Source organism: Odocoileus virginianus, chromosome 29 (assembly GCF_023699985.2).
Source record: "Odocoileus virginianus isolate 20LAN1187 ecotype Illinois chromosome 29, Ovbor_1.2, whole genome shotgun sequence".
NCBI classification, from domain to species: domain Eukaryota; kingdom Metazoa; phylum Chordata; class Mammalia; order Artiodactyla; family Cervidae; genus Odocoileus; species Odocoileus virginianus.
In genome coordinates this window covers 16954292-16978322 of record NC_069702.1, presented here as the reverse complement: position 1 = coordinate 16978322, position 24031 = coordinate 16954292, and the positions used below count along the sequence as shown (strand labels likewise).

Here is a 24031-nt window from a genome sequence, read left to right as displayed (position 1 = left end):
AGTATGTGTGCCATCTATCAATTCCTTCCCGAGGTATCTCCTCTAGGGAAACTCCAGCTTGTGTATGAAGAGGGCATTTATAATTGTGTGCATTGCAGTATTGCTTGTACTGATAAAATGAAACAAAATCCCTTGAGTCCATCAAGGACATCCCTGGTGGTCCAGTGGTTGAGTCAGCCTACCAATGCAGAGGACACAGGTTCAAACCCTGACTGAAGAAGATGCCACCTGCCACCAGGGAACTGGTGAATGAATCACCCATGAATCACGTCTGCTGAAGCCCGTGCACCTAGAGCCCTGCCTCTGCAAGAAGAGAAGCCACGGTTGATTCCTCCAGTTCCATTCTTCTTTCTCAGGATTACTTTGGCTATTCGAGGTTTTTTGTATTTCCATACAAATTGTGAAATTATTTGTTCTAGTTCTGTGAAAAATACCGTTGGTAGTTTGATAGGGATTGCATTGAATCTATAGATTGCTTTGGGTAGTATAGCCATTTTGACAATATTGATTCTTCCAATCCATGAACACGGTATATACCTGCCTGACTTCAGACTATACTACAAAGCCACAGTCATCAAGACAGTATGGTACTGGCACAAAGACAGAAATATAGATCAATGGAACAGAATAGAAAGCCCAGAGATAAATCCACGAACCTATGGTCACCTTATCTTTGACAAAGGAGGCAAGGATATACAATGGAAAAAAGACAAACTCTTTAACAAGTGGTGCTGGGAAAGCTGGTCAACCACCTGTAAAAGAATGAAACTAGAACACTTTCTAACACCATACACAAAAATAAACTCAAAATGGATTAAAGATCTAAATGTAAGACCAGAAACTATCAAACTCCTAGAGGAGAACATAGGCAAAACACTCTCCGACATAAATCACAGCAGGATCCTCTATGACCCACATCCCAGAATTTTAGAAATAAAAGCAAAAATAAACAAATGGGACCTAATGAAGCTTAAAAGCTTTTGCACAACAAAGGAAACTAGAAGCAAGGTGAAAAGACAGCCCTCAGATTGGGAGAAAATAATAGCAAACGAAGCAACAGACAAAGGATTAATCTCAAAAATATACAAGCAACTCCTCCAGCTCAACTCCAGAAAAATAAATGACCCAATCCAAAAATGGGCCAAAGAACTCAACAGACATTTCTCCAAGGAAGACATACAGATGGCTAACAAACACATGAAAAGATGCTCAACATCACTCATTATCAGAGAAATGCCAATCAAAACCACAATGAGGTACCAAACTGAGGGATGCTATCCAAAAGTCTACAAGCAATAAATGCTGGAGAGGGTGTGGAGAAAAGGGAACCCTCTTACACTGTTGGTGGGAACGCAAATTAGTACAGCCACTATGGAAAACAGTGTGGAGATTTCTTAAAAAGCTGGAAATAGAACTGCCATATGACCCAGCAATCCCACTTCTGGGCATACACACCAAGGAAACCAGATCTGAAAGAGACACGTGCACCCCAATGTTCATCGCAGCACTGTTTATAATAGCCAGGACATGGAAGCAACCTAGATGCCCATCAGCAGACGAATGGATGAGGAAGCTGTGGTACATATACACCATGGAATATTACTCAGCCATTAAAAAGAATTCATTTGAATCAGTTCTAATGAGATGGATGAAACTGGAGCCCATTATACAGAGCGAAGTAAGCCAGAAAGATAAAGACCATTACAGTATACTAACACACATATATGGAATTTAGAAAGATGGTAATGATAACCCTATATGCAAAACAGAAAAAGAGACTCAGATGTATAGAACAGACTTGTGGACTCTGGGAGAAGGCGAGGGTGGGATGTTTCAAGAGAACAGCATGGAAACATGTATATTATCTATGGTGAAACAGATCACCAGCCCAGGTTGGGTGCATGAGACAAGTGCTCGGGCCTGGTGCACTGGAGCGATCGGGTGGAGAGGGAGGTGGGGGGGGGGACCGGGATGGGGAATACATGTAAATCCATGGCTAATTCATTTCAATGTATGACAAAAACTACTGTAATGATGTAAAGTAATTAGCCTCCAACTAATAAAAAAAAAAAAAAGAAAAAAAAAAAAAAAGAAGAGAAGCCACGGTGATAAGAAGCCCGAGCACCGCAACTAGAGAGTAGCCCCAACACTTGCTGCAACTAGAGAAAAGCCTGTGCACCAGAGCAACTAAAAATAAATAAATAAAAATCAATTTTTTAATTAAAAGAAAGCTTGCATCTCATCTTACTTCTGGCAGAAGAGCTGACCGCAGTTCCTGCAATGGTGCCGTCTTTCCGTGAGAGAGAACCGCACGGAGCAGCCTGAACAGCTGTCCCCTCCTTCGTCCTTCACCCAGTGGTCGGCAGCTGAGCGGCCGGGCTGGTCGCTCACAGACCAGCTGAACACCCGGCCCCGACTGTCGCCCACGAGGATCCTGCTGTGGTCCCTGCAGGAGACATGGCAGAGTCACCGCCACGCGGCCGCAGCTCCCTGTGACCCTGGTCCCCAGTGGGTGTGTGCGCTGGGGAGGGGTCGAGTGTGGACAGGGACAGAATAGCACTGAGCCTGAATGCACACTCCATCTCGACCCTCCATGCATCAAACCGTGCTGTATCTCTGAAGAACAGAGAAGGCAAAGTTTTTTGGTTTTTGAAATTCACAAGTGAAATCCACACACTGGCAGGTGTCCTGGTTTGTCTGGTGGAGCCCCACAGGATAGGACAGATGAAACCTGTGCTCCGCAGAGACGGCTTGAGTGTGGGTGCCCAGGAGAGCTGGCCACTTACTTGGAGACACCCAGCGCGGTGATCTCTGCAGGGTGCGCGTTGTCCTTCCGGTCGAAGGCCGTGTGCATGGTCAGCTTACTCCTGAACACCAGCTGCCGTTCCCAGCGGTACCCTGGGGCGGAAAAGGGCAACGCATGACTGACGAAGTGAGGGGAGCCTACGTATGGTAGGTGGCCCCTAACAAAGGGCCCTCACACTTCAGGGTGCTGCCGAACATAGCTCTGGCAGCCCCTCTGGTTCTTGGTCTCTGCTGCCTCGGTTGTTAAAGGTCCAGCGGTCTAGCCTGACACCGAGCATGGACTCAGTGAGGCCTTCACAAGGACAAACGTGGGGAGGGGGAAACCCTCAGTACAAGACACAGTTTCTCCATTTGAGGACCTGGCCCCTAACTCTATCACAGGTAAAGTTCTCTATGAATAGAGTTTTATCTATTTATCTGTAATCCATAGCCTATCCATTTTCAAAAGCTTTCATAATTTGTGAATGAATGAAGTTTTGGTTTGAAATTATTTTTCTTTACAAAATGCCCAACATATTGCATGCACTACTGTAGCATAGAATCTCCAAGGGTCTCTAGGTCCACTTTACACAAGAAGAAACGTGAGGCCCTCTAGGTGGGTGGCCTCGGTCACAGGGATGGGACAAAGAAGAGCTGCAGCCCTCCGTCTCAGTCCACCAACCCTCACCAACCCCGAAGGCTTGACAAACAGACGTGGGACTTCCGAGTTACCAGGCTTCAATCGGCTGTAATTCCGCGCCTCGATGGGATTGGGGTGGGGGTGGTTAAGGGGAGCCTGGAGATGAGGTCTGCTCTGGCCCTCTGAATAGTTCACAAATATGAAGCCGTCTTTCTCATCGAGGCTGAGCTGATCGGACCAGCGCCGGGAGTCGTCGGAGCCACTGTCGTTGTACCAGGTGGCTGTGGCTCGGCAGGAGGCTGCCCGGGGCCGGTGGCTGGTGCTGCTGGGCTGGCTGGGCGTGTCCTTGGGGTCCTGGCTGACGCTCTGCTCGTCGGCTTCAGAATCGCTGCTGTCCTCGTCCTGGGCTTCTTGCCCTGGGTGACGCATTGGGGGAATTAGAAAACACACACACATCATGGTTAGATCCAGCTTTGTCCCACAGCTATTTTTCCTCTACTGGTTAAGACACAAGAGACAGTATTTTCAGCTCAGTGTTACAATATGCAGGGTCGCTTCAGTTGTGCCCAGCTCTTTGTGACCCTGTGGACCAAGACTGCCAGGCTCCTCTGTCCATGGGGTTCTCCAGGCAAGAATACTGGTGTGGGCTGCTGTGCCCTCCTCCAGGGGACCTTCCTGACCCAGGGATCGAACCCACATCTCTATGTCTCCTTCACTGGCAAGAGGGTTATCTACCACTAGCTCAACCTGGGAAGCCATAAAGGCAAATAATTTGCCAGCATTTTTAGTTAGGTATGATAGCAAAAGGGTAGAATTTCAGAGTTCATAGACTGTTCTGGCCCAAATCCTTAGATCGGCATTTATTCTTTCACAATCTGGCCAAAGCCTGCCTTTACGAATTTCTCGCTACCTGCACCTGCCTCACGGCCACAGCTCAGCTGGATGGGCCCACTCTGCTCTCCACGCAGCCCTGCTCCTCCTTGCAGCTAGTTCTGTGCATGCGGGTTGGCCCTGCCTGGACTCATCTTCCCAACCTCGGTGTGTTCCGATGGGACCTATCTCTCAAGACATATCTTAAATGCTTCTTTCTCTAAAATCTTACGTGGTTTCTGCAACACAAAGTTAACTCTCTTCTGGGCTCCTTTAACAGCTGTATGGCTATCACACATTTAAAATTCTCACCCCAAACTATTACTTTTGGTCATTATTTCTATAAGACAGTGGTCAGTTGAAGAGGAGTCCCAACGTGGTGCCTTCCACATAGCAGTCAATATAAACGACAGCACAGATGAACAGACTATGGATAGAAATCTTAACTGAGAATTTTGTTCTTCCTCCTCTTTCCATTGTTATTGTGCATTTCTTCAGCTCAATTCCCTTGCAAAAACTAGGAGGGAGAACTAGCTTTCCTGGTGGCTCAGAGGGTAAAGAATCTATCTGCCTGCAGTGCAGGAGGCCCGGGTTCAATCCCTAGGTCAGGAAGATCCCCTGGAGAAGGGAATGGCAACCCACTACAGTATCCTTGCCTGGAGAATCCCATGGACAGAGGAGCCTGGCAGGCTATGGTCCACAGGGTTACAAAGAGTCAGACACTACTGAGTGACCAACACTTTCACTTACTTTCAAACATATGTAACTGGAACAAAGGAGAGAGCAAGAACAAGTGAGCAGGGACCTCCCTGGTGGTCCAGTGGTTAAGAATTCGCCTTCCAATGGAGGAGATACAGGTTTGATCCCTGGTCAGGGAACTAAGATCTCACATGCTGCAGGGCAAGTAAGCCTGCATGCCTCAACTACTGAACCCATTCACTCTGGAGCCCATGAACCTGCGTGTGTCAATGAAGATCCTGCGTGCCACAACTACAACCTGACTCAGCCAAAAACAAACAAACAAACAAACAAGTGAGCAAGCACCAGTCCATGACCATATTTTTTAACAAGACAAATACTTAATTTGCTTGTGTTAAAGAGTCTGCCTGTGATGAAGCAGACCCAGGGATCAAACCTGAAGCCGCCCGAAGGAGGAAAATGGCAACCTACTCCATTATTCCTACCTGGGAAATCCCATGGACAGAGGAGACAGTCCATGGGATTATACAGAGTAGGACATAACTGAGCGATTAACACTTCTACTAACATTAGTAAGCTGGTTGGCTAATTTCAGGTGTTTTGTTTTTTTTTTAACCCAATGGCTTATGATCATGAAAGTCTTCAAACAGTGGTCTCTGACACAGGTTTGATTTCCAGAGAGCCACTAGTCTGTCTTCTCTTTCATCTGGGCCCCTGCCCTTGAGTCCTACCACTCTGACATGGTCTCAAGTTAACCCTTTCTGTGGGCTGCTCTCTGCCTCTGCCACTCCTGCTAAACTTCGTCCATAATGTGAAAACATAAAGAGGATGAAGATACACAAATGTCTCTCCTCCCTGCATCTGACCCCTTCTTCTCTCCTTCTTATTCGTATATCCCTGTTATTCACTTACAAGCTTTGTTAAGAGGAAGGCAGAGGGACATACTTCTCATCAGACTGAACGGCTGATGTCTGACACACAGTAGTTATTAACTTTCAAATACAAACTGAACTGAATTCCCAAACACCCAGATGACTTTCTTCTTAGTGGAGCTGCAATTGTCTATGTGGAAATTTACATGCATTAAAGTAATACAAGCATTACAATGTCCTGTCCGTCGGTTCTAGCAAAGAAAGTAAAAGCTACTGTCAGCTCACAAGGAGAAGGATTTGTGTCTTTCTGATAGTAAGCCTCTTCCCTTAGCAACTTCCTCATATTGTCAAACTCATGCTGAATTCTCAGTGTACAAAAATTAGTCATGGTGAGACGATCGAGAGGTTGAACTTAAAGCCCTATTCCTTTCTATGAAGAGTCTTGGACCAGTTGATCCAAATCAGCAATAGGTACTTCTCTGGAGACTCAGTAACCCAAAGCACACCTTACCTTGATTTTTTGGTGCCATTTCCAAACATTCTGTGTAGTGTATATAATATACACACACACAAATAAATCTATCTCTATATTTCACTGGAAAATGTTAAAGTGCTTCACAAACAGCAGCAGATATAGAACAAAGACTGGAGCTTCCCTGGCAGCTCAGTGGTACTAAGAACCCGCTTGCCAATGCAGGAGATGTGGGTTTAATCTCTGGGCTGGGAAGACACCCTGGGGAGGAAATGGCAACCCACTCCAGTATTCTTGCCTGGGAAATCCCATGGACAGGGAAGCCTGGTGGGCTGTAGTGCATGGGGTCGCGAAGAGTCACACATGACTTAGCGACTAAACAACAAGAATATAGATCACCAGGCTTCTGTGTGATGAAGGCCCTTCTTGAGGGGGTCTAGAGCATGGACTCTGGTCTGTCTCTGTGAATAGTTTACAAACAGGATGCTGCCCTATCACTCACACTGAGCTGATCAAGTGACTGGTGGGACCGAGGTGTGGCCCCCTGACTCATCGGACATTGGACTCGCGGACCTGCTTTGTATTTCTCAGGACGGAAAGCCCAAGCCTCTGGTATTCTGGGAAGCTTGTAACCGTATTTACTGTGGGATGTGAAAGCTGACTGTGAGACACTACCGCACGGGGTATTGCCTGATGAACCAGAGAACTCTGTGAGCCCGCCAGGCTGCCTTGCACACCAGGCAGTAGGACCGCTTCTGACAGCAATGCCCGACCTCAGGCTCTTGCTTAATGTAAGCTGATATAAGTTTACTCATAAGGATTTAAAAAAAAAAAAAAGAAAGAAACATGAAAACTACTGCAAAACTTAGAAAATATTCAATACCGATTTGTGCTTCTGGACAGTCTTCCTGCATTTCGAGGACTTCAGTAGGCTCAGGGGCTGGCGTTTCAGGAACTTGCAAAAATTCCATTCTCCAAAACTGAATTTAAATAAGCATGGGAAAAAAACAATACAGTTGAACAGATTACAGAAACAATTTATGAGTTACTGCATGAAGATGGATTCTCAGGGTTAAATAGGCAACCTGATTTCTCTTATTATGTACAGTCACGTTTCCCTGTATCTTGAAAAATGTGGCAGGAACTGCCTAGAAATAAAACAGTTCTCCCCAAACTGTATTGCATGAGATGTCAGTGGCTTTTTCATGGTCAAGGGAAAAGGAATGGGGTCAAACAGATTTCAGAAACACAGTTAAACTATGTACACTTCCTTATTTCCTACAAAAACCCCTGCGAGGCTTGCATACACTGATATACACTTTGCGCCTCCAAGAAGGTGTACAGGAAGCAGGAGCCCCAGACGTGTTGGCGAGGGTGCTCTTCGCGATGCCTCCCAGGTGGAGTCATCTGGAGTGCTGCTCTGCAGGCCTGTGGCTTTGGGGGTGTGCCCAGAGTCTGAGGGCAGGCTGTGGCCAGGGAGTGGCCGATGGCCTCAATGGGTAGCTCTGCTTGTGACTGTGATTACAAGGGCAGCAACCAGCTGCTCTCTCCTTTTACAGAGCACAATTAAAGGACATAAAGAGAAACCTCCCGAGAGAAACACCCAAGTATTAGAACAGATTAAACAGGTAAACACTCCGTGGATTCCATTTTTGGTAGAGGCCCAATGCATGGACGCATCGGCTTCCCTGGTGGCTCAGGCCGTAAACCGTCTGCCTACAATACAGGAGACCCGGGTTTGATCCCTGGGCTGGGAAGATCCCCTGGAGAAGGAAATGGCAACCCACTCCAGTACTCTTGCCTGGAAAATCCCATGGACAGAGGAGCCTGGTAGGCTACAGCCTGTGGGGTTGCGAAGAGTCGGACACAACTGAGCGATTTCACTCTCTTTTCAACACATGAAAACTAAGAAAAGGATAAACCGATCTAGGATTCAGGTAAAATCACCCAGGATCTGAGACAGGAAAGGAATGAATGACGAGAGGCCCCTGGAAGCATGATAGAGCTCTGTGATTCTCTGCAGAGAAGAGACGGTCCCCATTTTCCCTACGAAGCCATCTGACGGGCTGAAAGGCCAACACTTGGGGAGCTGACACTTCTAGCAATCCCAGCGTGACAGGGAAACAGTGTCTAAGTGATCCTGCGTCAAGTGGGCAATAGCACTAACACACCTACTTACTGGGGGAAAAAGAGGCCGAGTCACTGATGCTCCCCACGTTTGATAACCCAGTGGCCAAGGTCTACATCTGAGTGCGAGTTTGCTAAACGTCAGGACAACCTCCAGGTGTCTTCACCTGCAGACAGCTACAGAAGCTTCGGGTGAACTAGGGCAGCGAACACCCCGGTGCGCGTGTGCTCACAGCGGACCTACCCGGACCACGCCATCCGAGTGTCCTGTGACGATGACGTTCTGTGTGTCCCACTCGTTCATCTCCGATACGCAGCAACAGACGATCTGCTGGCTCCTGCCCGTGAACGTGTTCACACTGACGACGGGGTTCCCGTTGATGCTCCATACATGGATGTATGTGCCGGCGCAGGACACGATGTCCCCCTGAGATGGGGAAGAGAAACGTCACTCCTGGCATAGGACATGCTCCTTTCGGAAGCAACGGAATCTTTGGTCTGGCTCTCGAGAACCCTCTTAAGTGCTTTGACTAGTGACTGGGTAATTTCTGAGGCAGCCTGGAATCGAGAGCTTGCTGACTAAAAAAAATACCCTGAACAGAGGCCTCTTTAAGAATTCAAGGTGGCGTGAAGACGGGCCAAGGTGATCTGGTGATGGAGGTGGAAGCCCTTCCACATACTCAGAAGAGCCCTGCTGCATTCCAGGTCAAAGCTATCTGTAATCTGAGGAGGTGATAACCACTCTTTTACCTCTTACTGTTTACAAAATCTATTTATACCTTCCACCAAGAGGTAGGAACCCACTTAATTTTACAAAATGAGCCCAATCACAAAAGCCACGGGGTAGGAGAGAAGTCTTTTAGTTTGGCACAGCTGGGACTCTCCTTCAATAAACAAAAAGGTGAAATCTTGGTAACACTGTAATATCCTATTACAAATTTGTATTCACAACAGAAAAGAAGAAAGCTAGTATGTAGGTCATTCCTTGGCATACTGAATAAACCCTAAGACTCCCTGAGCTGACAAGTCAGTTTTTCATGAGTTCCAAAGATGGGGGAAAAAAAAACAAAAATGAAGCTTTTCCTTCAAGTTCTACCAGTTTGGTGAGACAACCACCCACTACTGTTAAAGGAACTAAGATACTTCCTGAAGCATCAACAGTATGTCAGTTAGTGCACTGGGCCCTTTAGACAACCCAAAGCTTCTACACCATCCCAGGCAGCCTCCTGTATCCCTGAGATAGTCCGACAGGCGTGATGCTAGGTCTGACTTCAGAAATGATCTGGTGGATTTCAGTATAGCCAGTGGGCGTAGGACAACATACAGGAATTGGAAGATGGTCATCAAAAACAATAAATATGCCAGCAAATTTGGAAAACTCAGCAATGGCCAAGGACTGGAAAAGATCAGTTTTTATTCCAATCCCAAAGAAAGGCAAGTGCCAAAGAATGCTGAAACTACTGCACAACTGCACTCATTTCACCAGCAAGCAAAGTAATTCTCAAAATTCTCCAAGCTAGGCTTCAACAATATGTTAACCGAGAACTTCCAGGTATTCAAGCTGGATTGAGAAAAGGCAGAGGAACCAGAGATCAAATTGCCAACATCCACTGGATCATAGAAAAAGCAAGAGAACTTCAGAAAAACATCTACTTCTGCTTCACTGACTATGCTAAAGACTTTGACTGTGTAAATCACAGCAAACTGTGGAAAATTCTTTGAGATGGGAATACCAGACCACCTCTCCTACCTCCTTAAAAAACCTGTATGCAGGTTAAGACGCAACAGTTAGAACTGGACATGGAAAAATGGACTGGTTCCAAATTGGGAAAGGAGTACATCAAGGCTGTATATTGTCACCCTGCTTAATTAGCTTCTACGCAGAGTACATCATGCAAAATGCTGGGCTGAATGAAGCACAAGCTGAAATCAAGATTGCCAGGAGAAATATCAACAACCTCAGAAATGCAAATGACACCACCCTTGTGGTAGAAAGTGAAGAGGAATTAAGGAGCCTCTTGATGAAAGTGAAAGAGGAGAGTGAAAAAGATGGCTTAAAACTCAACATTCAAAAAACTAAGATCATGGCATCCAGTCCTATCACTTCATGGCAAATAGATGGAGAAACAATGGAAATAGTGACAGATTTTATTTTTTGGGGCTCCAAAATCACTGCAGATGGTAAATGCAGCCATGAAATTAAAAGATGCTTGTTCCTTGGAAGAAAAGCTATGACCAACCTAGACAGCATATTAAAAAGCAGAAACATTACTTTGCTGACAAAGGTCTGTCTCGTCAAAGCTATGGTTCTTCTAGTAGTCATGTATGGATATGAGAGTTGGACTATAAAGAAAGCTGAGTGCCGAAGAACTGATGCTTCTGAACTGTGGTGTTGGAGAAGACTCTTGAGAGTCCCTTGGACTGCAAGGAGAGCCAACTAGTCCATCCTAAAGGAGATCAGTCCTGAATATTCATTGGAAGGACTGATTCTGAAGTTCCAATACTTCAGCCACCTTATGTGAACAACTGACTCATTAGAAAAGACCCTGATGCTGGGAAATGATTGCGTGTGGGAGAAGGGAATGACAGAGGACAAGATGGTTGGATGGCACCCCTGACTCAACAGACAAGAGTTTGAGCAAGCTCTGGGAGATAGTGAAGGACAGGGAGGCCTGGTGTGCTGCAGTCCATGGGGTTGCAAAGAGTTGGGCATGACTGAGCAAGTGAACAACAACAACATCAGAAACAGAGGAAAGCTAGAAACCAAACAGCTGGACCCATGCAAGAGAGAAGGGAAGGGAAGGCAGGTGTGACTCAGTGCTTTTCCAAACCACTGTCTGTGCTGGTCTTGCTGCTGTTCCTTCCCCTTCTCGCCCAGTCTACCAAGGTGGCAAGAACCAAACAAAAACCCAAACAAAAACCACACTGAGCAAAGCACCGCTGTGTCTACCTCTGGATCAGCCCCTTAACCACCTCTGACGACAAGTGTCAGCAGCTGAGTTTTAATTAATGGGTTCAGTCTCTGTAGGAGATGGGAGGCTGCCACCCCATGATGTACTACGCAAGACATTCTGCAATTACTCCAGGGCACCTCGATTAGAGTGCATTTGAGCAAACCCTGTGGTTATGAGGGTTGAATAAGGAGAATTAAAGGGCAGCTGCAAGGGAGCTTACGCCCAAAGTGTAGACTGCAGTAAGGCAGACTTGATGATGGCTACAAAAATGTAACAGAAATAGAAATCTTCTTGTGAGTGATGGAGATGACAAATGAATCTTCAAAGGGAAAAATCTAACACGTCTGTAGTGTCCGCAGCAACTACTGCAATCCAGTGAGTGTACGCTGGCCCCAATGACAACTAGAAATAAAATCCTCAGATTTAAGAACAATCGTAAAACAAAGTGCTTGAAATAGTGCAATTATGTATTTGACTCAGAGCAACACAGTGAAGATCAGAGTGGTTCTGCTGTGCTGACATTTCATAAACCTCCTCTTAGATGCCTGTGCAGGAGCAACCGAAGGTGCTGATTTAAACAACATTTTAAGCCTTTCAAATATATATGAAAACAAATTTGACTCTCTTATCCCCACACTCTCCCCACTCATTCCTGACTCTGATTACTCTTATTATTATGAGACAATCTAAGTGACATTAACAGGCCTTCCCTGGTAGCTCAGTGGTAAAGAATCCACCTGCCAATGAAGGAGATGCAGGTTCGATCCCTGGGTCGGGAAGATCCCCTGGAGGAGGGCATGGCAGCCCACTCCAGTATTCTTGCCTGGAGAATCCCCATGGACAGAGGAGCCTGGCGGCCTACAGTGCATGGGGTCACAAGAGAGTGAGACAAGACTTAGCAAGTCCATGGCACAACTGCAAGTGCCATTAAGTAGAAATGAGTACATTTCCTTTTCCTTTTTTCCTCTGAGTGACTGCAAGGTATTTGACTGAAAGCACAGTACTCAATACTCAGAATCTTCCGGTATAAAGATATGCCTCCTTTGAAAGGAAAGCTGCCTGTGGCTGATGGTATGACAAAGATAGGACCACTCTGTGTCACTAGCGTGATCCCTGGCGGGGCTGACAGCAAGGGTGGGAGTGAATATTTACAGCTAAGAAGTGATGAGCTTGGGGGTTCTCATTAACTTGCAGACTGACCTGCATATGTGAGAATTTGTCCCCTGGACACAGAGACCTCATTCTCTCTAAATCTACCCTGAATGTCCCCTGCTTCCCAACACCCCAAACCAATGACTTTTTCCCCTTCCTTGCCCAGTCTGCATGGGGGCTCCTACGCCAGAACATTTATTTTGTTCTGTTTCACTGTATTCTTGAGGGCCATTTTTTCCCCATACCTTTGGAATCTTTTTTGAAAACCGGTTTACAACAATTTTTCTCTTGTTTGGGTACCCAAATATTACTCTCCTCACTTTATAAATACTTGGAACATATTTCATAAAACTTCAACAATTTTAACAGACCCCACAAATGTCTTGCTTTTAAAAAAGCGCATTCTAGACTGTTTTATCTTGAACCAAATCTTGCTCTTTGAAGTATTGCTGCAGTGATAGGATTTTAAGACAGAATTGTTTCCTGGGTTACAAACTTTAATATCCATTTGCTTTTGCAAACAACATCTAAACCAAGTGGCTTTTATAAGATGCATGTCCATCAACTTAGAAAGCAGTTATTTTTTATTATGCTGGCCAGAGCTACGTGTCTTCTTACACACAAACCAAGTGAGCAATTTACGACTTACGGTTAATTCATTGATACACAGAGCAGACACGGGAGCCCGGTGGCCTCGGAGCTGGGTTAGGAATGACAGCTTGTTCAGGTCCCAGATGATGCAGGTTCGGTCTCGGGACCCGCTGACAATGATGTGATAGGCTAATGATGCGGTGGCACAGGTGACCGTATCAGTGTGGCCAAGTAAGGCCTAAAAGGGGAACAGATGAGACCAGGCTGATCACAGTGGCCATGCTCCTTAGCGGACTCCAAACAGCTGGGCGCACTGCGAACCAAGAGGCGTGCAGATAGCAGAGAGCGCCTTGAGCAGCAGCGTCTGGAAGGCCCTCTTTCTCTTCTCGCCACTGTCCCTGCCTCCCCCACCAGGGGTTAAGAGAGAAGTGTGGAGGACTTGGGAGACGCCACTCTCCATTATTATGTTATTTCTCTCCTGGACTCAGCCCAGGATCTCAGAAGGAAGGGAGAGTCGCAACTGCAACCCAGATGGGGTTTTCTCACACTTCCCATCTCCACACCGAGATGTGTCGATCATAGTCCCCAGATTCAGAATTTAAACTCAGAATCTGCCGTCGATTCCTCCAAGTCCATTCTACAGACCTACAATTGGATGTGTTTTTTTTTTTAATGTAAATGCGTGGTTGTAACACGTGGTCCCAGAAAGATGCAGGGAAAATGCAGCTCTGACCTGTCTGCTGGGCACCTGTTACGGAGCTGGACACACCTAGGCATCTCCTGCACCAGAGGGACCTGTTCTCAAACCAGAATAAACATATTTCTCTTTTGCTGGGATATGAAGAGAAACAGGATCCAGGGAAATGGTAGTGCAGGAAAACAAACATTTTGAAGGAAAAGATTCAGATGACTGTTAGGAATTTCTGAGTATTTACTATTTATCAAATTTTGGTGATGCACACACCCTTACTATATACTTAGCAAACCCAGAAGGCTGTTTGAAGTGAGAAGTACTTGGCACTGAGGGGCTAGCAGGCACGCTAGCTAGCTTGGAACCCATTTTCTAAATTGAAAATATCGTTAAGCAGGAGTGTTTGGATCAGCAAACTGCACCAAGAGCCTTGCACCTGCTCATGGGGAGACTGTGTCTCGCAAGGACTCACCTTTAGACCCAGCAACCACTGAAGTTTCTGGACAATAGAGATGGTCACTGGAGTAAGCAAGAGGGGCTCAGTTCTTTCTATAGATATTTAAAACAGCATTGTTTGTCTGAGTCTGGTTTTAAAATAGCTTTGGAATTACACAGAACTGAATTTATATCTTGGCTTTACCACTAGGTGTGACGGGGACCTGTGTCTTAAGTTCTCTAAGCTGTGGTTTTTTCCAGGTGTTAATTAGCTCAGGCTGATAATGATCTTGTATAAATGTCAGGATTGCAGTTTTACATTTTTTAAACCCCCAGCACAGTGCCCTGAACACAGCAGGTGTTCAGTAAATGGCAGATATTACTGTTACACTACTTTTAAAATTTGTTATCACAGAAAACACCTAGATATAAACTCCATTAAAAAGAAACTTACAGTAAATTCACTTATAAATCAAATATTAAAAAGGTTATGGCTTCATGATAAAAGAATTCTTGGTTTGATTAAACATTTATGATAGAGTCAGCTCATAACAAGTAATCAAAAATTCTTGTTAATAAAATCACCAATGTTTTTTCTGAATACATTTCATGAATTTGCCATGTTCTCAAGAATATTATAAATGAAGAAAAAGAAAAGCCAAAAATCAACACCTTAATGGTATAGATGAATGAAAAGTATCCAGAAAAGAAATTATTATGAATCAATTGCAAATATAACTGGTTTGCAAGAATTTAACCTACATATAACTCTGAGAAACACTGACATTACTTAAATATATTAAAAAAAACCCTATATCACCTAAAGATATCTTGCTTCAGATTTTAAAAAAGGACAGCTTGGATCATCTTCAGAAATAGTATCCTCTGATTTTTCATTCACTTCTTTTTAAGATCCATTTCTAGCAAAAGAACATATATTTCTTGGTCTTGTCCATTAATGTCTAAATTGCCTGGGAATTAAGGAAATTTTTCAGTTTCTCTAGAGCATGAGCAGGTGGGGTGGAATAGGTCCACCATCTCACATTCTGTTACCTGTTTGAGAGTGAGAGTCTTAGCCTTTTCTTTCGAGGTACTCATCTCCCAAACACACACAACCGTGCTTGTTCCACCCGTGATGACCAGCTTGGGGTTGGGGCAGATCGCACAGATAATCTGGCCCCACTCCGACAAACATTCATAAACAGTCACTGCCTGTAAAATAGAAGAGATGTGAGACATACATGCCATCAAGTACTACAAGCTTCTGAGACACGACAAGCATAGCAAGTGAAAGAGAACCTCTGTGTGGGTCCCTCCCGGGCAAATACCTGCGTCCTGCAAACACTTGCTGGGCTGGTTCCCTAAAGCTCTACTCTGAACTATGCCCTACAGCCTCCTAACTGTAGTTGCTGTTGAAAATCATAAGAAAAAGCACTTTGTTCATACTGGGGGTCTCCAGTTTCTCCAGCCAGGGAAAAAGATGTTCAGATTGTGTGATGGAAAATGTTCAGGTTGTGTGATGCTATGTGAGATGCAGGGTGTGAGCTGGTGAAAGGATGCATCCGCTGTAGCAGGTAGAATGTAAAGACCATGAGTGCTGCTGTTCATGACAATGTGACTAAACAGAACTGTGTTACAGACACACACTGGGTCCCTCATGCATTCAGGAGAGGACTGCCAAGGGGCAAGTACAACCCCAAAGGATCACTTATGTTTTGCCTCTCCCAGAGATGCTAACAGGACTCAAAATGGTAGCCACAACTACTTCTTAGGGGAAGGGCGGCAGGTTTTCTGCCAGCCATTTAAGAGTACGGAAATGCTAAGTGGGAGAGTGACTCAAAAGGAGGTTCTTCTGGTTGGCAGAAATATTGAATACCTGGTTGGCTAGGGTCCCCTGGAGGAGTTCTTGGAGTGGAAGGCAAACTGCTAGCCCCTGGTACACAACCTTCCAGGAGAGGCTTTTCTGTAGGAAACATGACTTGTCCACTAGCTCCTCTATCCTGATTGGATGCAGTGAAGCTCTCCCTTCCTCTGGGCTATGGAGGAGCAGCTGAGAAGCCCTTGGCCTGAGCTGTCCCCACCCCCGTGAAGCAGGATCTCCAGACCACACAAGAGCAGGATGACATGAGTGAGCAACAAACAGTGCTAACCTTGTCTGACTCATAGGTCCCCAGCCTGCAGCTGAGGTCCGCATAGCCCCAAGCGAAAGTTTTGTTCCAGGTTGGCGGGATAAGAACTTTATTCTGTTCTACCGCAAGAATGCCTTTGTCTGTACACACGATTTGTCCCACAGGCTCTTTGAGTTCTACAAAAAACAAATCAACACGTTAGAACCAGTAGAGGGCAAACTAACTTCATTATCCCACAGAGGAGGGTAGAGAGTGTTAGTTGTGTCCGACTCTTGTGAGCCCACGGACTGTAGCCCACTAGGCTCCTCTGTCTGTGGGATGCTCCAGGCAAGAATACTGGAGTGGGAAGCCATTTCCTCCTCCAGGGGATCTTCCCAGCCCAGGGACTGAACTGGCATTTCTTGCATCTCCTGCCTTGGTGGGCAGATTCTTCACCACTAAGGCCACCCGGGAAGCCCACGGGGGAGGGTAAAGGGATCTCAAATATTCATACAAATCAAGCCTCTTGACACCCACATTAATACAAGATGACCTGAGGAGGAAGTAGGGCGTGGCTTTCGATGGCGTCTTCTGCAGACCCACTGGGTGGCTATCGACCCTGACTGGTGTGTCTAGCCTGCCTGGCTATGGACACTTGCTTGGGTTTGGCTCCCAGCCATCGGGCCCACCTTTTGATCCCAAGGACTGCCAGAGTGTTCTGGGATGCTCCCCAGAATGCCACACAGTCCTCCAAACAACCTAGGCCTTCAGCTCCCCGCAGCCCTGGACTGCCTGAAGGAAGGCCAAGAACCCCAGCTCTGACCCAGGACTCTGTCGACCACGCCAGTGCTCCAGAGCCACCTCTGGGCAGCGGCTGCAGCTGGCACAGGGCAGAGTCTGTGGAATGAGACAGGCAGCAGAGAGCTGGGCACCCATCCAGACTGTGATGCTCCAGTTTTTGGATTTAAGTGACAACTTCCAAGACTCTGCAAAACATTTTTTTTTTTCATTCAAAGTGGAAAAAAATCTACTTGGAAAAGTAATTTAAAGTAACTTACAATAACAGTAGATGAAAGAAGCTTTTAGTTGGCATGTTAAAAACACAGACTTCTTATTGCTATATCTAAATTGGCAGGACATGTGTAAATGAAGATGGCAGAAGTTTTTCTACAAGTTGAATTACAAGATTTGGTATATTAGTTTTCACTACCCTAGCAGAGAGGAGAAACCTGTTGGGTTTCTTTTGGATGCAGAATCCAACAGGCCAAAGGAAGAGAAGAGAAAAGGAAAAGGAGACTCTAACAAGTATTTGGTGGTTTTAGCACTTATTACAAATGACACTGTTGCTGAGAAGCAAATTTGTTATTGCTTAACTAGGATTATTAAACATTCTCACAGAATCATCCATCAAAAGCTTGTTCCCTGTCATTTTACCTTTTACAGGTGTTAGCGAAGGCCTCAGGTTGTCTAGATGATGAAAAAAGATCTTGTCACTGGTAGATCCTGGTGGGACGGAGACCCCTGCATTGTCTCCGTTGAGTCGACTCCTCACTCGCTTGGGTGGATGAGGTTTTTTAAATAACTGGGAAGAGAGAAGACAACACATTTTATAACGAAAGCTAACATTTATTCATCAGCTCTTATATATGCCAGATATTTTGTTGCTATTTCACTTAAGCTTCACAACAGCCATTAGGTATCACATTATCACATCTTATACTTGATGAAAGAGATTTAAAGAGGCTCAGAAGGTTGCTGTCTGAGATCTCATACCTCAGTAAGTGGGGACAAGACTCTGATACTAAAGCTTGGGTTACCATCAAGCTCTATGCTACACTGATTTCATGATAATTTTTCAAGAGTAAATCTCTTCAAATAACAGTCGGTTGAAAATTATTTTTCAGAAAATATTTGAAAAGTATTATGATGTTTAAAAATGAACCCATCCTTTACATACCAATACCATTCTGTGCCACGGAGAGCAGGCAGCCATTCTAACTGGGTTACATCTGGCGCCAACATGGGCTTTATGGATATGACATCATTCCTATCTTATTTAGGTGCTACTAATTTGCTCAGTATGAATATGGTTGCCTTCTTTTTACTTTGTGATGATGTAAAAGAAAAAAAGATCTTTGTCATTTTTGTTTAGTATTTTTATGGGATTAAAAAGTATTAATGTACATTTAAGGTGACTGTTTTTCAAATATTGTACATTTTCTAAATAGGCAGGGTCATTTCTATTGGAAAACTGACATTTGAGGAAGATATTTGGAAAATCTTAAGATGAAATGAGATTTAGGATGACTACAATACCATCACAGTTTATTTATTTGACATATTGGGTTTCCAGGTAAAAAATACCTTTATAAAGGAAGATACACATCTGAGGCTCCCAAAGCTTTAAAGATGTAATTCCCATTTTATCTACATACACGGCATAGGATCAGGGTTCTGTTATTTCTTATAAATGTCTTCAGAGACAAGTCTCTGAAGCTGTATTAAAATACCCACATACTTTCAAGTATGCTCACGAATGAACCTTTACTGAAGACCTTTATGAGGATAGAGCAGGCCAGGCTAACATATATATAAGGATAAATTAACATGATGACCACAAAGCTTAGTTGTTTTGAGGGATGGTTACACTTGGAAGTACTCTCCATTAGTTCCTGGAATGTACTAGAAATATGTTAGTGTTCAAACCCTATCTCCCAGATTATCTGCCTCTTAAACTCAAAAGTGGGGCAAAAATCTTGCAACAGTGTATGTGTGTTCATAATATCTGTTTTCCAAAAGGTTGTGAAACATGGTTCCTGCATGTAACCCTCAAAGAAGGGAAAGGCCTAACTAAGGTTCTTCTGCTGTGATTACAGCTCATCAACAAGTGTTTCACTTAGAAGTAAACCTGTTCCTGCACTGGGGGATCAGATTGCACTGTGAGTGGTGGCGTCACGGGCTATCCGCTGTCTATGGTGGCTTTTCCATACACAAAGACTTGTGATTGTTCCCAGCTGTCAACTGTGGAAACCTCAAAGTTGGTCAACCTACAAAAAGGGAGTCCAGGAGAGATGTCTGAACCGGGAAGGACAGCCAGGGTCAAAATGCAGAGGCCAGGGCACTTGGGGGAAAGGCGGTGGTCTGAATGGCCGGCAAAATGAGGCTTCTCCCCCATGTTGTGGTTTCTTCTGGCACACCCTGCCCTCCTCGTGGGCCCGGAACAATGGGGATGAAGGATTTAATGAATTCCCTTAGTGACTCAAAAGGAGGCTCTTCTGGTTTGCAGAAATCCAAAATACCTGGTTGGCTAGGGCTTCCTGGAGGAATTCTTGGAGTGCAAGGCAAACTGCTAGCCTCTGGTACACAACCTTCCAAGAGAGGCTTTTTCACAGGAAAGCGAGTGATTACCCACTAGCTCCTTTATCCTGACCAGATGTGGTGAAGCTCTCCCTTCCTCTGGGTTGTGGAGGAGCAGCTGAGAAGCCAGTTTCCTGCCAAATCTCGTGCAGGGACAGGAAAGCATGCCCTGCCAGTACTCTTCGAGGGAAAACCCTCTCTGACCAACAAAATTTCTATTTATCTGGACTGTAAAAGGGAGGAGAATGTAATAATCTAGGACCTACTGCAACTACTGGGTAATATTCATGGTTCTTAATTAAAAACTTGGTCCAAAGTTAATTACTATATGGTCATCTACCATCCATTGATATACTGTTCAGTCGCTAAGTTATGTGTGACTCTTCCATGGGCTAGGTCCATGGGATTCTCCAGGCCAGAATACTGGAGGGGCTGCCATTTTCTTCTCCAGGGGATATTCCCGATAGAACCTGGGATAGAACCTGTGTCTCCTGCATTGGTAGGCAGATTCTTTACCACTGAGTTGCTGGGGAAGCCCACAGACATAGGACAGAGCTTAAAAAATGTAAGAGAAAACATCGATGATAAGGAAAAAACAGCCATACCTGTTTAGGGATCTGCCCAAAGTTATTAATGAACCCTATGGTGGCTGTCTCCTTGAGGGGGTCATTTATGTTGTAGATATCCACTTGACCCTCATAGAAAAGGTGATGGAAGACATTTACAGCTTCTACCGCAGCAGGACCTTGCTGCTTATAGCCGAAGATTAAGTCGATCCACTCATGCAGATGGGCACTCACATAGTCACATTCCAGAGCCTGCAATTTCAAAACACAGGTTCAGTCACTGGCTGACTTGTATTAATAACTTGGAACGTAAAAGAAGTGACCACTGGCCAACTGGAACTAAAATAACTAAAAATCACACAAATGACATCAGTAACTTAAACACATGGGGGACACATCGTTCAAGGTCCTCTCTCTGTTCTGAGGTCAGTGACCCAATGAGACCTCAGCTCCACTGCAGAGGGCACTCCCATTACCTCACGGTGCACCCGGATGAACTCTCGTGGGTCCCCTTTTGCCCAGGGTGGAAGGATAACGTCTCCCAGCTTGGTGCCGTTTTGTTTACAGCCTGTGAAATTAGATACATTAACAAGAAAGTAAAACAGTGAGATAAATAGTAACATCCTATTAAAGTAACAGAGAAACAGTGGGTTAGATTCATTATCAGAACTATAAAATTTAACCACCAGAAAGGACCCTCAGAGATCATCTATTCTGGTATTTTCCCAAAATTCCTTAGAGAGATTTACTGAGCGTTGGCAAAACTGTGGGGCTCCCACAGTCAAAGGGATTCAGGAAATGCTGAGCTATGCAAGGTTAAACATGTTTCTTTTCTGCTAGGCTCCTCCAAGGCACTGCTCTTCTCTAGGAAGGGGATTAGATACAACATTTCTGCCGTTTAATTGACCACAGGGCTCCTTCATTAAGCATTTTATGGGGTTACTGTTTTGAGTTTGGAAGAAACTGCCCAAACCAATACAAGCTCCTTAAGACTGCTTATTTGCAAGACCATTAACAATTTCTCTGAAGCATTCATGTAGGCTTTTCCAGAATGCTTAAACCTTGGTGAGTCAATAGCAGTGGCCAAGCACTGAATCTCTTTTCTGGATGTTTTGACAAAATTCTGCATTCACATGGAAAAGGTTGATGAAAGAATACCTGACTCCTCAAACCAATTTCAGTCTGAATTCTATCTTGGCCTAAGAGGACATAAAAGTATGAGTCATCCAGAAATATTTGCAATATATGTGGTTTCTCATATTTCTGATTCTTAAATTCTTGAGAGAACTCTGTAGAACCCACAGGAATTTTGCTGTAAGGATTCTCACTAAAAAAATAAAAGTAAAATCTGAAACAATGTAACTTTTTGGGGACTGTTGTATCATTTAACAGAAAAAACACTTGGAAAGACTATGGGACCACCTGACAGAAAAAAAAAAATCAAGTTATGATAATTCATAACCATGTAATATTTATTCCACATAAACTGTTACTTTAAGTCATAGCCAGATAATCCCTAAAATAGTAAAGAATGCATTTACTATAAGATCTACTGACAACAAAACACATTAAATGGGACGGGCATCTGAGGAAATGGGTTCTGTTTCTTCTTTCAAAAAGTTAAATGGAGCTTACAGAGCTTTCCTAGGCACAAATCGGATAATCATGGTAAACAATGACTCTATAAATGATAATGTGGACTCCCTAGTTTCACACAGTTGGTTAAACAGCTGAATTATAAATTTTCATAGAGAACTGTTCAAATTTCAGGACACAAAAGGCAGGTTCCAAATAAGGGCCAGTAAAAACCTTTCCTTTCATCATTGAGACTTGATGGCTTCTTTACAATGTGATACAAGGAAGAGGTTAAAAAATCATTTTATTGTTTAAAAGAATGTTTTGATTTAGTTGGAAAATTTTCATGTAACTTAAGAAAAAAATAAAACAGTCAAGTTATTACAGCCACTGTCCCCTCTTTCACACTCTTCCCCACCCTCTCTGAAATGCCCTTAGGCCTAATAAGAGTAAGAAGTAACAAATAATTTTTTTGATAATAAGAAGTAATAATCCCTCAGCTACCTGAGACAGAATCTACTTTTTCCAGTTTGGCTCATAATCCCTAAATACTGTGTGATATAAAACATTATATTGCAGCACTATCTGCAATTTTAGGATGCCATTTAAAGGGAACAGTCTTCTGAAAACTCTTGGTCTAACTCTGCTACTCTGCAGTTTCCCTCCATGTATATCCGAGGGTACAAGGATAAGACCAGGAAAAGAACCCAAGTGCTCCAGAGCTAGGGAAAAAAACCCCAAGTGTTCTTTCTTTTATATCATTAACTATCTTTTCTGGATGGAGAGACAAAACGGTTTTGTTTGACTTTCTTTATATTGAGGTAAAGTTCACGTAACATAAAGTTAACCATTTTAAAGTGAAGAATTCAGTGGCATTTCATATCTTCACAGTATTGTGCAACTATATCTAGTCCTAAAACATTCTGACCACCCCAGAAAGAAATCTTAAATGTAAACAGTTGCCCCTCATTCCTCCCACCCACCCCCATCCCCTGCCCCAGCCCTTGGAAATCACCAATCTGTGTCCTGTCTATCTGTATTTACTTGTTCTGGACATTCCATATAAGTGGAATCATACATTATGTGACTTTCTGCATCTAGCTTCTTTTACTTGGTGTAATGTTTTTGAGGTTCGTCTATGTTGGTGTATTTATCATTACCCTGTATCTTATAATGCCTGAGTGATACTCCATTATATGTATATTCCACAATTTGTTTATCCACTGATATATTTGGGCTGTTTCTACCATCTGGCTATTGTCAATAAAGCTGTGATGAATGTGCATGCACAGGTCTTTGTTTAAGTCTTTCAGTTCCTCTGAACTGAACAAGCAGAACTGCTTGGTCATATGGCAGTTCAATGTCCCACTTTTTGAGGAACTACCAAAGTGCTTCCCACAGTGCTGAGCCATTTTTACATTCACGCCAGCAGCACATGAAAGTTCTACTTTCTCCACATCTTCCTCAGCTCTCGTCATTTTCTGTTTGTGTGTCTTGTTTTTTCCATTATAGTCATCCTAGTGAATGCAAACTATCACCTTATTGTGCTTTTGATTTGCATTTACCTAATGAATAATGATGCTGAGCATCTTTTCATATGCTTATTGCCCATTTGTATAACTTCTTTGGAGAAATGTCTATTCATGTCCTTTGCCCCTTTAATTGGGTCATTTATCTTATTGCTGCTGAGTTGTAGTTCTTTATATTCTGAATACTAGATCCTTACAAGAAATATATCATTTGAAAATATTTTCTTGCATTCTGTATGTTTTCTTATCACTTTCTTCATAATGCCCTTGGATGCAGAAGTTTTAAATTTTGATAAAGTTCAATTTCCCTTTTTTTGTTGCTTTTGCTTATGTTTATCTAAATCCAAGATCATGAAGATTTATCCCTAAGTTTTAAGAGTCTTATAGCTTTAGCTCTTATATGCAAATAGTGTTATTTTTAAAGTGTGTGATTTCAAGGAAGGAAGGAGATTTGTTATGAAGGTGAGCATTTACTTAGTTAAAAGTGGATGATTTGGTTGGGTCTGTAAGTAGTCTGGCTAGAACATTTCTGCAACATAGATTATTATAACGAACTGAGTATTTCTGGAATATGTGCACTTTTCCGTATTTGTCTCTTTGAAAGTAGTG

General features: G+C 43.9%; 1 protein-coding gene across 7 annotated transcripts in view; it reads right to left on the bottom strand.

The window, feature by feature from the left end:
• Window positions 1–24031, bottom strand: part of WDFY3 (WD repeat and FYVE domain containing 3) — a 278454-nt gene that overhangs the window by 6167 nt on the left and 248256 nt on the right. For all 7 annotated transcript variants that reach the window (XM_070458192.1, XM_070458191.1, XM_070458195.1 and 4 more), the window contains 11 exons: window positions 20795–20886; window positions 20358–20570; window positions 17830–17977; window positions 16438–16592; window positions 15341–15499; window positions 13220–13399; window positions 8709–8891; window positions 7221–7317; window positions 3517–3840; window positions 2787–2898; window positions 2249–2446 (listed from right to left, as the gene is read on the bottom strand). In XM_070458192.1, the coding sequence (XP_070314293.1) occupies window positions 2249–2446; window positions 2787–2898; window positions 3517–3840; window positions 7221–7317; window positions 8709–8891; window positions 13220–13399; window positions 15341–15499; window positions 16438–16592; window positions 17830–17977; window positions 20358–20570; window positions 20795–20886 (1861 nt within the window). The remainder of the gene's footprint in view (window positions 1–2248; window positions 2447–2786; window positions 2899–3516; window positions 3841–7220; window positions 7318–8708; window positions 8892–13219; window positions 13400–15340; window positions 15500–16437; window positions 16593–17829; window positions 17978–20357; window positions 20571–20794; window positions 20887–24031) is intronic.